The 16361-nt window shown below is 36.9% G+C and overlaps 1 protein-coding gene across 1 annotated transcript in view; it reads right to left on the bottom strand.

Moving 5' to 3' along the window:
- The window catches only part of LOC104155886 (probable C-mannosyltransferase DPY19L1), a gene marked incomplete at its 5' end in the record, with an annotated part of 42724 nt that extends 26983 nt beyond the window's left edge, over nucleotides 1-15741 (bottom strand). Inside the window, 6 exons of the mRNA XM_009701234.1 lie at nucleotides 1664-1757; nucleotides 3456-3576; nucleotides 8469-8606; nucleotides 9251-9338; nucleotides 10627-10651; nucleotides 15673-15741. Of these exons, the coding sequence (XP_009699536.1) occupies nucleotides 1664-1757; nucleotides 3456-3576; nucleotides 8469-8606; nucleotides 9251-9338; nucleotides 10627-10651; nucleotides 15673-15741 (535 nt within the window). The remainder of the gene's footprint in view (nucleotides 1-1663; nucleotides 1758-3455; nucleotides 3577-8468; nucleotides 8607-9250; nucleotides 9339-10626; nucleotides 10652-15672) is intronic.
- Between the last annotated feature and the right edge of the window lie 620 nt (nucleotides 15742-16361).

Genomic DNA, 16361 nt, shown 5'->3' with positions numbered 1-16361 from the left:
CACCTTCCACCACTAGTCAAAGTTGCAGAGAGACTAAAAGCAAACTAAGGCTGAAATAAGAAGATTACACGTTCTATGAATCTATAAGGAGACAAAAAACCCCTAGAAAAAACAATTATGTAAGACTGAGATGATTACTGCTAACAAATTCAGGAATGAAAAGACAGAAAATATTAGATGATGGTTTCCCACCATCAAATGAGTCAGGCTATGAAAAACCCTTAGCAGAAACAAATCAGCTTCACGAAGGAGACTTACGCCAATTCACAAGATTACCAACTGCAATGTAGTAGAATTGCATTACTCCATATTCAGTGCCTTTTAATTTTTCACATCTTACGGAAAAGCCTAAATATTCTGGCTTGCTTTAACTAAGAGGAACCTTGGAACAGCCATAATGACTAAGCAGTCATCTAACTATGAAGATTCTTCAGAACAAATAAATAAATAAGATCAAAATCCTACCTGCAGGAAACTTCATAGTTGCTTGGTACCTTTCATAACCCCAGATAGCTAGTGGCTTACATCTTGAAAGAACTGCATTTATATTCTAGTCATCTTGACTACCCGCATTGCAGATCATTTATATTAAAAACTGAATTACTATCAATACCTGATAGTTATTTACATTCAACACAGCCCAAGACTAAGGAAACTACTGAGAAATGAAGATCTTACTGATTTTTCAATTACATTAATATATAAAATGTGGGTTGCCATACACCTCCCTTAAGAGAAAAATGACATGTTAATGACATGAATATTCAAAGTTGATCTACTTCCTCAAAACATGAGACATTAATTTCCTATGTTAAGGGGTACAAACATAGACGCTTTACCCCCAAACACCTAATAGTCGCACTAGGCAACTTCCTCTGTCAGCTCCTGCCATGCACTATTCTTCATTTCAACTACTAGCACATGCTTCAGAGAGAGTAGACAAAAAACCAAGACAGTGGAGCCAGGGAATGAGGGGGAAAACAATCACATCTCTCACAGGCAAATGCAGCAGCCTTTTGCTTTTTTGCAAAACTCTCAAATAAAAATAGAGGGAAACAGAAAAATATTTCCACTTCTGTTTTTCTACTGAATGCGGAGCCTATTTTTGTACGAAAGTGTATTACAGTTCCTGAAAGTAAAGGATACTGAAAACAGAAATTCATAGAAAAAGGGAAGTATATACATATCTCCAAAACAATGCATTATCTCAAAAAATATTTTGCCTTCTCAGTAAAGTTAAAATTGAAAGACATGCAATACGACTTGAGGCAAAGCATTGGGAAAATTCCAATCTTGGTTAAAAGTATACTGTCATTCAACTTTTGTTTAAAAATGAGTTACACTGGTAACTCTAAGAGCAGAAACCGGTCAAAAGCCATTTGGAACCTGTAGAGCATTTAGTTTTATCCACAACCCAGTGGTATCAATGAGATATCACTTCACTGAAATTTTCCACATTTTCTGGCATCATCATTTATTTTAAGCAAAAAGCATCTCTGTTCTAGTAATTTTTTAGTGACAATATATATGTAATAAAAAACACTACTACTGTACAAACAAATAAGCAATATCCCATAAAAATATTTAAGCATTCACTTTTTCAAATTTTGTATAAAAACTGACAGCTAGTACCAACTAAATAGCTCAGTTTCGACTGCCTTACCTGAGGTATGTACCATATATGAAGAACAGTGACATCATTAATCCATTCAAAAGAAAAATCACAGCAACATAAAAGGACGCAGGGTCTCCCAACCCTAACAAACAAACAGTTAACATATGTTGTTAAATACAGAAGAAAGATCATATTGCTTATAAACCACCATACAATCAGTATCAATCACTATCATACAGCACACAGCATTCTACCTTAATATATCTACAGAAAGAGACAACAACAAAAAGTTAATGTCACCAAGGTCATTGTGGAGATTCAATCCAAAGACTACACTTTGGGGGGAGCTGAGGGGGGGGGGAAAGACGGGCTGACACTGGGGCATTCAGCAACCAAACAAGCCAAGGGGGAAGCATTAACTGTGAAGAAGAAACCTGCAATGTATAGAAGGCATAAGCATCACTAAGAACATTCTCTACAGACTACGTTTTGAATTCAGAGAGCTTTTTAGGAACAGGTTTGTACTCCCTATACTCTCACTTCCCAGCTCTTGCAGGAGTAAATCCACCTTTAAACATATCACACACAATGCTCTTTGCTTTCTTGGTTTCGTTAGAAGCCAAGAGATTTTCCAATAATGCAAGTCTTTCAATTTATTCATTCACAAACACTTCTGTGTTCACACTTCTGTTGTTAGTCTCTTTCCCATTACTTCTTTAAACCCTCCTGGCTCTAATCATTTCAGCAGTACAGCATAAAAAGCCTTATTCATTATAGAGAAGATAGCAAAACTTCATAGTTTTGTATGCAGAAATGATTATCCAACATTGCTGAAAATACAGCAAGACACTTCTCTAAAGTAAGGTGATGATACGCTCAAACAAGGTAGTCTCAATAGTTGGTTTGTGTTGGTTTGGTTTTGTTTTTACTAAAAACAGGAATGAAAAGTTATACATTTATTCACTGTTTATTGCTTCTGACAAAATTAGAGAAAGTGAATCATTCAGGCTCTGAAGAGAGGTCTTACGGCCTTTGTGCAAAGGAAAAATACTAATTTGTCACCACACAAAGTCATTTTAAATGATAAAACGAAAAAACCTCACAAGCTACCATCTATCATTCAGCTTTAACAAACTGTAGAATACCTCAAAAGCACTTCTCAGCAAGGTATTTTTATCACATAATACTTACTTGACAATACTTCAAATATGGAGAAAAAAACACTCAAAAAAGTGGCACCATCCAAGCTTTGGTATCAAAATCAAGGTGTAAGATTGAAAGTCTTATGCTGAATAGTAGGCCACAAGAAGAAGAGGATTCTTCCCAGCAGAATCACTACATAAGATTTGTCCAAAAGGGAGCCTTGTGGTTACCTTTTTTCCCTTCCTCCCCACTCCTGAAGTTTTAGTTAGGGAAGGGAATATAGAGGGTAAGTTTTTGAAATGTAGGAACTTAGAATGTATTGGGGATTCTAGAGAAGCTACAAAAATTGAATACATGTACAGTGGCCTCCAATTATATTTAGGGCATCTTGGTCTTCCTAACAGTCCAACATTATGAACGCTCAGACCACAGCTGTGAAGTTTTGAAGTGCAGTATAGGAATTCAATCTAGGTAGGAGGACCTATCTAACAAGGAAAGCCCACATTCTCACTCCTGGTGTTCTTAAAAGTATCTTTTTTTCATGCTTCTCACTTATGTTGTGAATCTGCCAAAAACACAGGCTTAGCCAAATGAAAGCATGTCAGCAATAAAGACACAGGAGTGTTTATTACTTCTGAAATAGGTAAAGCCACAAGTATTTGCTTCTAGGAAGAAACTAGAATACAACACAACTCACCCTCACAGCTTTCAACAGGACTAAGCCCTTTCCCTCTGTTTACAGTCCAACATGTCTTTGTTGGTACACCAAGGAAATCCATAGTGGCAGTATATATGCGGTACCAGCTGGCCAGGACCACCTAGGTGGAAAACAGGATTTAAAGTTTCTGAAAAGGAACTTCAAGATTAGCTCTATGCCCAAGGTCAGCTCTCATGACAACTGGCCCTCACTCAGGATTCTTTTTAAACTCAGAATTTATCTCATTTTTCTCAAAACTTAGCATTTTTGACCATAATTTCCTAAAGGCATCCAACATAGACCAAGTGTTCATTAATAGACTAAAATTATCCCTGCTTTAGAACAGAAATAATTTCACGCATCAAACTGCAGTATTTGAAAAAATTATGTATTTCATCACCGTCTGGAAGGTTCCCCATTTAACTATCTTTGTTTATCAGCTATTAAAATCTCAGATTTTGTTGACAGAGGACAGTTAGCTAAATTAAATCCATTAAAACCAATTAATTTTTTTTCCACCTGGCAAGAATATTAATGGACTAAATCTTCAGGGTTTTTACTCAGATGAACTTTGATAGGTTAAATTTAAGCATGCATTAGAAAAGGCTTCAAGATGCAATGTAAGACAGCATTTCCACTTTCCATGCAAAGGTCATCATGTTCTTATAACAACCACCAAATTAAATCAACATCTGACACAGAAAACATCAGTACTTTACACACAGCAAAATGATGACTCATCTCACAGCAAAGTCACTTGTTAACGTTACCAAGTTATTCTGTCAGGATATGACTGACTTTTTACAGAGTTCATAAATGAGTAATGTGGCCATTCCAGTTGAGCTGCCTTAAAAGTTATAACCCAGGGGTTCCCAGACTGAAAATATGTTTCACCACTGCAGTATTAGCTATGTCAGACCCGTGTCACAGAAAATATGAACAAGAGGGACGATTCTCTCTTGTTTCCCTATTCTTTCCCCAATTAATAAAACTCTTTATGTCACTTCTATCTTCAAGAAAGGCAAGAAGGAAACACACAGAATCACACCTTGATCTCTGAGAATGTGATGGAGTAAATCTTCCTGAAAACCACTTCCAAGCATACTAAAGACAAAAAAGTGACTGGAAGCAGTCACCATGGATTTACAAAGGGGAAATCAGCCTGCCCAACTTCATAACCTTCTGAGATTACTGCCTTGGTAGAAGAGGGGACAGTTGTGGATGTGTTTTTTTTTTTAATCTGGTACCAATTCTGTTCTACGTCTTAAGACTAGATGACGGCACAAGAGAATATCCTCAGCAAGTTTGCATGTGATACAAAATTGGAATGAGTGGTTGATGCTTGTGCTGCCATTCAGAGGGACCTCAACAGGCTAGAGAAATGGGCCAACAGGAATCTCACAAAAGGGAAATGCAAAGTCCTGCACCGGGGAGGACCAACACCATGTACCAGTACAAACTGGAGCTGACCAGCTAGAAAGCAGTTTTGCAGAAAAGGACCTCTGAGTCTTGGTGGACAACTTGCACTTGAGTCAGTGATAAGCCCTTGTTGCAAAGAAAGCCACACGTATCCTCATTTGTATGAGGACAAGAGATAATCCTTCCCCTCTACTCAGCACTGCTAAGACCATATCTCCAGTGCTGAGTCCAGTTCTGGGCTGCCCAAGACAAGAAGGACATAAAGATGACTGAGACAGACTCTTTTCGGTTGACAAGAAAAAAGACAATGAGCACAAATTGAAATACAGGCAATTCTACTTATACATAGGAAAAAAATTTCTCACTTTGAGGGTGGTCAGACACTGGAACAGGTTGCCTAGAGGCGGAGATATTCAAAACAAAACCAGAGATGGCCCTGAGCAACATGCTGTATTTCACCCTGCTTCGAACAGACTGTTGAGACTAGATGATCTGCAGACATCCCTTCCAACCTCAGCTGTTGTGCGATTCTATAATTTGTTAATTTTTAACACCAGGGCTCCAATCATCATGGCTTGCTTCATCTGTGGCCTTTACACTCTCACAATCTAAATCTTACATATTTAAAATACAACTACATCTTTCTAGATCGAGACTCCCTGCCTCAATATTGTGTCCTGCAAAGTACATTATCCTGAATGCCTGGAGGCTTTCTGAACATCTGTGCCCTTGCACTTCTAACTGTGCATGTGTGCATACATGAACCAGACATCTGCCCCATCTCCAGATAGGCAAGAACAGGACTGAGGAATCAAATCCAAACCTCTCCTCTTATCACCTGAATGTGGTTTGTACACTGCCAACAGAATGCATATGGCAGCTTAGAGACATCTGTCTAGCATATTTGCATCACCAGCCCTGAAGCTGAAATTACTCTAACAAAATATCTGAACCAATGTTGCACGAATAAAAAGGTTAAGTTAACAAATTAATAACTTTTCTGTCACAAGCACTTGTGTCTGCTGCAGATGTTACCACACACGAATATTCCCTAAGAGGTACCAGGTTAGGTACTTCACGCAAAACACAGAAACATTTTTTGCCAAAAGCTACTTTACATGAAACAGTTAACATGGGCATAAAAATGGAAGCAAATCAGTAGTACAGAGCACAACGGCGTTTTTTTAATTCCTACTGTTCCATATCAGATGAGGTAGTAAATGCAAAACTTGGAAAACAAAAGACTAACTCTCAGAGCCAGGAGATCTCTGTGGGCCGAGCCAGTCCTTTGCTGTAAAAGAACTTGCAGAAAAGTAAATCCCTTTTACTAGTTGCCTCTGAGTAAGCATTTTAACTTCAACTACATGGGTCTTTGCAACACTCATTACTCCAACTCAAATTTCCATCATCACCGCCACATACAGAAATATCAACTGTTCTGTATCAACGAACAGTCAGAGAGTAAACTTAATGCATTATCTCTCTGCCATTTGGCATCACGGATCAGATGAAAACACCACTACAACTACTGGAACAGTCTGACTATGCAGCAAATACCTGGAAAATCAAGACTTTATTAGGACTATAATATCACACAACTACAAAGACTGACTTGTTGCTTTTGACAGATTTTTTTTTTTTTACTGCTTATATTCATAATTTACACAGGCGATGTAGCAAAGGTGAAGTGAGTCCATAGCAATTCTTTTCCTTCTTTTGAAGTTTTTATGGCTAGTACCAGCTGAATATGCAAGTGAAGTATTCTACTTTTCTTAATGGGTTGAACAACCTGTTTTGTAACTGGATTTCAAGGCTATTTTTGATGCTATTAATTTTGAAATCCATTAAACAAACAAACATTTTATTAAAATTCAGCCTTAATGCTACTATTGGGCTTAAAGAGCTGGAAAGATCCTAAAATATCAAACAGGAAATGAAACACTTGCAGAAAACATGACTGGATACTGAGTATCAGAAGGAAAAATTTCACTGCCGACAAGCAAATCCACAAGCGTCTTCCCACCACCCAGCCTTACTATAATCCTAAGTAAAATCAGAGAAATTTGGAGAACATACTTCAAATGTCAAGTTGCACCAATTGACATTTTTATAGATGTCATTATGTGGAAACACGAGTACTCCAGAAATGCACTTTTTAAAAAAAACTATTTACAGGAAGGCTAGACATCAAGCAGTACATGACTGAAAGGAGCAGAGGAGACTATTTGTCTGCTTTGCATGCCCACACAGGCACAGAAAAGATGAATGAATTCATACCTTATCACCAAGTTCTATGAGCCAGTATGATCCTAGAAAACTCTGAATGAACAGACAAGCCTACACATTTTGCACAGTAATCTACCTAATCTTCCTACAGAACATCAGCCACTGTATCAGATTGCTCTTGTTTTGATTTCATCATCTAATTTACTGATGATTCTCTGAGGGCAAGTTCATCTGACCTGTTACCTTTGATTTTTGCAAGTCAGACTATAGCTGAGGTCAATAAATCTTTCTCAGCTAAAGAAAATAACTTCACAGTATTCAAATAAAGCACATGTTCCAAATGTTACATTTCTAGAACTGCAATCCCAAAACCCCAAATGAGCCTAAAACCAGTGACAAGGTAACAAAAAGCACTCATCTACAGCATTTAGTACTTCCAGAGCAAGGAATAAAGAAGCAAACAAAACCACCGCATGCAAGCTGTATAAATACATGCATGCCGAGAACTCTTACACATATAGTTCCAAAAGCAGCTCTGCTCTGACAGAGCAGGAGAATGAGTATAAATGCTAGTACCCAACAATTACAGCCATTATTAGTCCTTGTTTCTCCAAAAAAATAAGCTGTTGCTGACACATGGAGTTACAGAAATGTACATTAACCAAAGGAGTCTTCCCTTTGCAAAGTGTCTTGAGACACACTGGCAAAACCGTAAGAGAGAGAAAATGAAATATTTTTGTATTTAAAGACACATTCTTTTTAGTGACAAAAAAGTATAGTAGGAACATAATCTAACCAGGTAACAAGTCTAACATCAAGTATGTACAAAACAACAGCAGTCAGCCTTCTACAGAGGAATTTCTGCAACATGTAAGTGAACTATTACCATTCACAGATTTTAGGGCCACAGTGAACTGTGACGTGTTAGTTCATTGTCCTACATACAAAATGCAAGCCAAAATAACCTCTTAGTACCTGTATCACTGCAGGTATTATTGTCACATACTACTGATACTTCAGACATCATATTTCCTGAAGTACACAGTGTCAGCAACTTACTTGTTTTCAGTGAAAAGAACAAAGAGAAGTAGTATAGAGTTGGATTGCAACTTTAGGGCACAAAATACTAAGCTCTAGAAAGCATTCACATTTGACTGGACATGCCTGAAGTCTGAGAATTGATCACAATGTATGAAGTAACCTTCTCATTTTAAATCTGGAACTAAATTACGGTATTTAAGCAACACTTTGTTAGTCACTGTATCTTTACAATCATATTTTCCAGAGTAACATTTCTTACAAATTTGTAGTCAAATCTAAAGAAATCAAAGATTTATCAGAAGATATTATTTTTAAAACACAGCTCACCTCTGGGTAAAGATTGAACCTTTGTAAGGTGTTAATCACTAAAGGATATTCAGTTAGTCTGTCATTCATAATTGCCCATACTCCATTCCAAAACGATGGTGCCTCAATAATGATCTTGAAGTAGGAATAATAAAGACCCTACAGGAGAGCAGAATCATTATTTATGATTAAAGAGGTCACTTCCGCTTCATGAACTGCCATATACAAGCTTCGTTTTTAAACCAAATTTTGTACTATAACAAATAGGACAAAAGTATTCAAGACGACTATCCAGTTTTTCAGCTCTCTTCTATTAGTGCCACTGAGACAGGCAACGTGGGTTTCCTTCCACTTTGTTTCATAGCACATCTGGAAATCTCCCATTTGGGCTCGTAACTATCCACTAACACAGTATTTCATAATTCTCAAAATAAAAGCAGCCAAAAGGTGTACACGTATGCAAACATTTATTAATTAAAAAAAAAAATATTTTAAAAAAGTGCTGCATAACAAGACTACGATTGAAAGTAAGCTACAAGGTACTTCTATAGTTCTGTATTTTAGGTCCTCTAGAATCATATTTTTAAATTATATTTTAAGTGAACTGTGAAGAGATATGTTCATAGTGATCAGCTGCAAGACACACAAATACTCTGCATATAAAAGTGTAATGCACATTAGTTGCAAGATATCAACATATTTACTTATCCAGAAGGTATTAAGAAATTTTGGAAAGCTCACAATCACAAGTTTACAGACAAAAGTTTTCCAATCACTGAACTGTTACTGAAACATAATCTAACCATTTCCGTGCGAAAAGCCATTTCTCTTTCTAGCGTTGACAGGTGAGAAAAGTGACGGTCATTTTCAAAAAGAGTTGTTATGTGATACCTGTTAAAAAATAATAATTATTAAAACTGAATAAAGAGTTTTAGCACCTCTACTAAGTCATACATACCAAGAAACAGCTGCTAAAACATTCAATGAAGACCCAAAGCTTACTTACAAGCTGTTATTTTAATTTACTCATATTCTACCAACATTCTCCTCTATTAAGATTATTTTAAATGGATAAAATAGAATTTAACAAATGCTCTATGGGTTCCTATTATGGAATTAGTTATAATACTCTAATGCATTTTAACTTCAGTGCAGACACTTAAGGATCAAAAGTTTAACACTATTAAAACTATCAAGTCTACATATCAGGAAAGAAAATTCAAGTATCTGACAAATGCAAAGAACCACAGATTAAAAACTGATGAAAATAATGGTGCACATAAGTAGTTTATGTTTCTTCCACAAAAATCTTTCCTGACTTGTATTTTAACACGGTTATCTGCCATTATATATAGATGCGCTTACTGTCAAAAGCGTATTTAAATAAAGGTGCAACCATAGAAAAAAATAATCCAGGAACAATGCAAATATTTTTGAGGGCAAAACTTGCAATTTCCAAGAGGAGCTTCATCTCCAGAAAGGATGGAAAAAGAAAGAAACAGAGCAGTGCACACGACTCTGCTTTTGAATAGGAATTTGCAAGAAACAAACTACTAAAAATCAATAGGTCTTTTTGAGCTAGGAAACAAAAAAAGAGTGGCAGAAGTTGTTACTTTTTATCTCTGCAAAAGCAGCTGGTGAAAATCACTACAGAAGCCATTCTATTTCAAGTCTACACTACAAAAAAGAAGGGTGAGTATTAGGATGGAAGCTGAAACACAAGTATCACATTGACAAGAAAGAGCTGAAAGGCCATTCTTCTGTACACAAAGAAAACATTGGCCAGACTTGTCTGAAGAGGTTAGAGAAAACACGATGCAAGACTAAGAAATTAAAACAGAATCTAAATAAGCAGAACATAGGAGAAAGTTGAAAGGATTTACCTGGACTTTCAAAATCCACTGAGAGTAAAAAGCTCTATGAGTGGAAATGCGCCTGAATTTGTATAGCTAAGCAACAATTTTCCACCTGGAAAGCAGGCTTCACTCTTCACTGAACAGGCTCAAGAAACCTTTCATGTCAGCTTCACAAGAATGGAATTATTCATCTTAGAGACAACAATTTGGTTTTGAGAGGAAAGACCTAAATATAAATTATCCCAATAGCTTGTCTAAATATAAGTGATATTTTTATTATTTTAAAATACCATTTTACTCTCAAGCAATAAATTTAACCTTACCAATGTAGGACTCCTGCAAAAGCAGCTGTAAAGAAAACAAAAGGTGTTAAGTTACTCAAATAGTTAAATAATTCAACATGAAATCATATTCATTAAAGTAATTACAGAATTACTCCAGAGATGCACAGAAGGTCCTCAGCCTCCAGAGGAACAGAAGAATAGGAATATCTGAATTAAAGCCTTTGAAAATCTGAAATTATGCTGATGGTATTCAGCAATAAGCAATGTTGCCACCTATATCCTGCATCACTCAAGTCAATCCATCAGGATCTAACACACTCATTTTGTCTATCAATAACAAAACTGAATTATAAGCATTTTTTTTAAATAAGCAGAAATATTTTTAACATTTTGAAAATATCTACCGTGACTGTTCAGTCAACTCTGCTCAGATTTTGGCTAACACACAGATCATGCTAAGGCCCGATGTATGCTAGGAGTAATGCTGTTAGTTCAAAACAAGGGCGACAGACGGGCAGGACCCAGTGGCCAGAAAGGGCCCAAGGTCAGTATGCAGCCATTAGCACGGGCAGCTTGCAGCCATTATCCTCGCATATTGACTGCCTGGCAGTTTCCTCAGAATCTGCTAACTCATGGAAATGGTACAGACCAAACTTCCAAGCTGGAAGGTATAAATACATCAGCTTGCCCAAAAAGTTTTGAAGCAGATCCAGCAACAGCTGGACTGCTGATACTTTCGTGCTTCCCAGCATGGTACAGGGGACACCTGCACCATGATGAAAGAGAAAGGATGAGCACTCCCACCGTCAGCTAGGTAACTGGTTTGCTCATAGGTGCACAAGTTGTTAGTTAGGAACGAGTTACAAGTTAGGAGAAACCTCCTGCCTTAAGTGACAAATTAATGAATTTCCATGTTAGACTACTCCTTACAAAGTTTGTCATGTTTGTTTTCTTTCCTAATGAGCTCATAAAATAAAGCTGAATTTACAAAGTACATTGTCCTGTGAATTTAAGAGATCCAAACAGACTGTGACAACCAACACAAATCTAATTGAGACTACAATTGCTAAAAAAGGCAGACTGCACATAATAATATTCCATTTGTCCATTGGGAGACTAACTGCACTGTTGTCACGTAGGTGCAGAACAAGGGAGGCAATCTGAGGGACAAAGGAAAAAGACAAATGATGATAAAGTGGCGGGTGAACAGTCTAGGTCTCTGACTTCTTGAGCACGACAAGATCCACAGAGAGCAGAAGCCACTCCATTTTGCTTGGGCAGCATTCACAACATATCCAGAGCTCACCATGGAAGCAAAGCCAGCATGAGCAAGGGTCAAAGGGCAGGCATTTAGAGGCCACAGCACTCATTCTAGACTGAAGGTGTCTTGGTTGCCCTCTAGGCACACACTGGCTCTCTGCCACAGAAAGGTCAGGTAGACTGGTTGCCTTCAACCCAAGAAAATCTTCAGGGTTACTGAAGAGCCTTCTTATTCACATAGGCTATATGGAGTAGAGAGAAAGTGGAGAGGTCAACCACCCTCCCTGCTTACCCCCAGCGGAGCCCGGAAGGTGCTCAGCACCGCGTCCCTCTCCAGGGTGCTGATCCGCACACACCTCCTACAGCTTACGGGCTCGGCCCTTGCCTCTGCCACCACAGGGAAGGGGTCAAGTCGCTTGCACATAGGTAAAATGTAAATCAAATGCCTGCACACTGATGCAGAACACGGTCGGAGAGTTAGTGAACGCATGTGTGTTCAGACTGCAGGTTACGTGCGTATGGTGGCCTGTTTCTGGAATGCAGCAGGGACTAGAGAAAGAAAAACACCTTTGAAAAAACACTGAATTTGTGCGGAAAATGAGTGGACTGAATGTACGGATCATGCCCTAGTATACATTCCTAAACCATGTGTTCCTCCAACACAGAGCCTGGAAGTGCTGCTGCTGGCAGTACTTGTTATCATTGTCACCACAGGTCATAAATGTAGTTTGTTGCATTATGAACCTCAATTTTAATATTAAAGTTCTGTATACAGAGATGTGCAAGGTGAAACTGGCTAAGACAGGGAAAAAAAAAAATCACCTAAGGCAAAAAAGACTTCTAAACTGCCGGCCTGCACAATTTAACATTCATCTCAAGTTACATACTTCACGTAGTAGTTGAGGTTGTACAGTACCACACTGAAACTTCCTTAAGAGTTTTTCAGCTCCACTTTAGTCACTGAAGTAGTTTTCTCAAAGAGAAGCCTGAATTTCGGTTAGACAATGAATACCACAAGCTTTCATTTAAATCTTTACATTTTTACAGATACTTTCTAGGAGAAAAAAAAAAAAAAAAAAAAATCACCGAAGGATTGCTCAATCACATTAAGTGGATTTAAATATCTTAGGAAAGTTTCAGGAGCTACACTTATTTTTATATTAAGGATATTTACATTAGTTCTCACAGAGAGCTGCAAATTCCTTTTCCAGAAAATCAGACATGGATATGATATGGAATTCCAGGTAAGCACATCAGCTATATCAGCAACACAGCAAACCATATTCCATAAACAAACACGTTTTGCAGTAATTGTATGGAAAGAAACAGAGCAGTCCATACCTTTCTTAGTTATTACTTATCGAGTCTCACATTTGCACAAGGCATTATTTCATTTGTCAGCAACATTTCTAAGATTCCCAGTAAGATTAGATGCTGAAATATATTTACATATACACCCCCCCAACTTTAAAAGAAAATATATATAAAATTTAAGACAGATTACATGTTAGGTGACAATATACAGTAAAGTCAAAATAAATGCACATTAGCTACCACTACTGCTCGTGATCTCAAATCCATGGGCTTCCAAATAAGCCAAATATGCAGTATTTCATTATTGCAAATAAATTATCTATTAATATGGAAATTACATTTCAGATTCAAACATACCACTTATTTCATAGAGAAAACTATATTTAAACCTGATTCTTTCCTTCAGTAAATGTTTTATTTAAAGTCAATGCATTAAGTGTAAATACATTCAAAGTTATTTTGGAGAATTTCATACACATTTTTATAATACTTCACAATATCACTCTATATAAAATGAAGACCTTTTGTAATCGCACAGCAATTCATGTAATTACTCACTTTTCAAGAGACAATGCACTTAATTCATAGACTTCCACTATGAGTCCAAATCAGCATTTTTTAACAGACTGCATCCAGACTTACATTAAGCTAGTTTCTGATGGAAAACAAGCAGATCAGCTCTCTTAAATTACCATCCTTTGATCCCGTTAATGTCCTTACTGGGAAGGGAACGAAGGAGAGGAATACTAGAGCCCTAATGCTACAAAGACTCATACAGCTACTATGTACTTGAACTTGCAGATGCCATTTTCTCACCCAAACTAAGAATTCCTAAAAGCAAAGCATACGATCAGATTTTTGCAGACTAGGGCTATTATGTAAAATCTGGTAGTTCATTCTTCAGATTTCCTATTTTTGCCTGTGTTTCTGTTCTAAGAAAAGCAATATGAATGGCATATAAAAAGCATTCTAATTCTGGAAATTAAATACTGAAGAATGAAGCCATAATATATAGAACTCATTTACCAAGAGAACAACAAATACTGAGATACTGTAGGGCAACAGGATGGATGTGAAACGTATTAGAAACTGATTAATACTTTCCAAGTATCCCCAAACTGAGTCGGTAGGAATACAGCAGAACTGGGAACAATGAGGAGCGTGCAAGCATGGACTACTTCTGCAGCTTAGTCAAGATGTTTCATTGTGAGATTCTGTGCAATCTAGAAAGGATGACTTCAAGAATAAGGCCTCAATTCAATGGTCATTTAAACCCCCCAACATAATAGGGCAAAGTGTTCTATGAGAATGTCCTTGAAAATCTGACAACTTTATGGTTGCAGATAAATAGGAGATAATTCTTAAGAGAAAAAAAAAATCCACATGCTATAACAAAACTAGCTCCAACTGTGGGAGTCTGTTTTCAAAATCCAGACCTTAAAGCTTAAGCAAAACAACAACAAAAATTCAAATATCACTAAAAGTAACCAAAAAACACTATTTCATATTTAGTATAAGTACATTCTTTCCTACTGCAGATACTGTATGCTATTACATACTTTGCTATTAAGGGTTTACTCCTATTAAAAATATAAATAGCTCCCTCAAGTATTTAATTGCTTATCTGGGTTTCACAGCCAAACTCAAACTCCAGAAATTATAAAGCTCTCTACCTAATCTGCTCTCAAATTTCAATCAAAGGAAAGCATTTTTCAATTTTGACCATCAGTTTAATGTTTCTATGTCATTTGAGTAACTACCAGTCTAGGAAACGCTGAATAAACACAGGTAAGCAAAGCAATTCAGGAACAGTTTATTACTCAATTAGTTTGTAAGCTAAGGGCTGTTTCCCTGCTACTACTTTGCAATGTAATTCATCAAACTGAAGAAACTCCCTTTGGCAACAAGAACTACTGGTGGTGTGATTAATAGCGCCAGCATCTTTGGAATACCCTGACAGTCTTTTAACACAATACCTTTAAGAGTACATCTAATTGCGCATCTGACAAATACGCTATTATTTAACATTTGTTAACTTTAGGAATGCATTTCTTATTTAATTTTGCAAATACTTTAGGTGCTTTTTCCAAGACTGGTCATTAGCCATTTTATTATTTACTCCAAAATATTCCCAAAGATAACATCAGAATTTACAACCCCCTACAGTTGTATGTTCTTCCACCCGTAATCCTTCCAAAACAAGTTGTTTTGATTACATTACTTATAAGAGTTGTTTGTTGTTTTGGTTTTTTTTTTCCCTAGAAATTAATGAGTAGATAGTGGAAGTCAATAAACATCTGGACAATTTTTTTTCTACTAACATTCTGATACCACATTAACTGCTACAATAACAGCTTTACAAAAGTTATCAGGTAGGAAGTTGTTTCCTGTCCCTTTTCAACATAAGCTATGCTTTTTTGCTTTTCCAAGTTATATTTCCAAACATATTTTGATACAGTTTACAACTCGAAAGGTAAACAGTATTTTCCCCGACATACTCCTTCTACTTACCCAGAAGTAAAGTGAGCCATATCTTGCTATCTGCTTTTACAATGAAGGCCTTTCTGTCACCAACAAATACTGTCAAAAGAAAACAAATACCTTAAGCATCAATTAAGAACAGCCTCTGTAAAAGGAAATCTGTTCAAACTCTGCAGCATTAGTTTTCCGTAAAAATCTTGACTAGACTTCAAAAATGCTGAAAGAAATTTCATACAGCAAGTTAGTAACCACACATAAAAGCTTTAAACATCATAGATAGCCCATTAAGGTGACTGCACTAATCATTAGGTTTTTAATTCCCGAAGTAACTTTTACAAAATAACTTGTCAAAAGAGGATTTCTGTGTAGATATGTTATTGACAAATTTGCTCAAAGAGAAAGTCAGCCTTTTAAAGAATAAGCAACCCTCCATCCTTTCAGAAAAGCGTTATCAAGAGATAAGCTGGTCATGCCAACACTGTAAGCGGAGCCTGTGAACACGATTAGAGAGGCTGTTTTAACAAGAGTTAGCTACGCAAACAGCACATTTTCCCGTCTCTCCCCCAAAGGATGCTAAAGCGGTAAAAAGCCCTTTGCTCTCCCTTCGCCCCCGATTCTCACCGATACCAGTGCGGGTCTCGTCAGCATTTATTTATTTTTTTTCTTTCTTTCTTTTTTTCAAGCCTCCTCTCATTGTGTCAGACTGGAGGACGGGCAAG

This window comes from Cariama cristata, unplaced genomic scaffold, assembly GCF_000690535.1.
Source record: "Cariama cristata isolate BGI_N322 unplaced genomic scaffold, ASM69053v1 scaffold16335, whole genome shotgun sequence".
Taxonomy (NCBI): Eukaryota; Metazoa; Chordata; class Aves; order Cariamiformes; family Cariamidae; genus Cariama; species Cariama cristata.
Note: the sequence above shows the minus strand (reverse complement) of the source record. Positions and strands in the feature narration are given on the sequence as shown.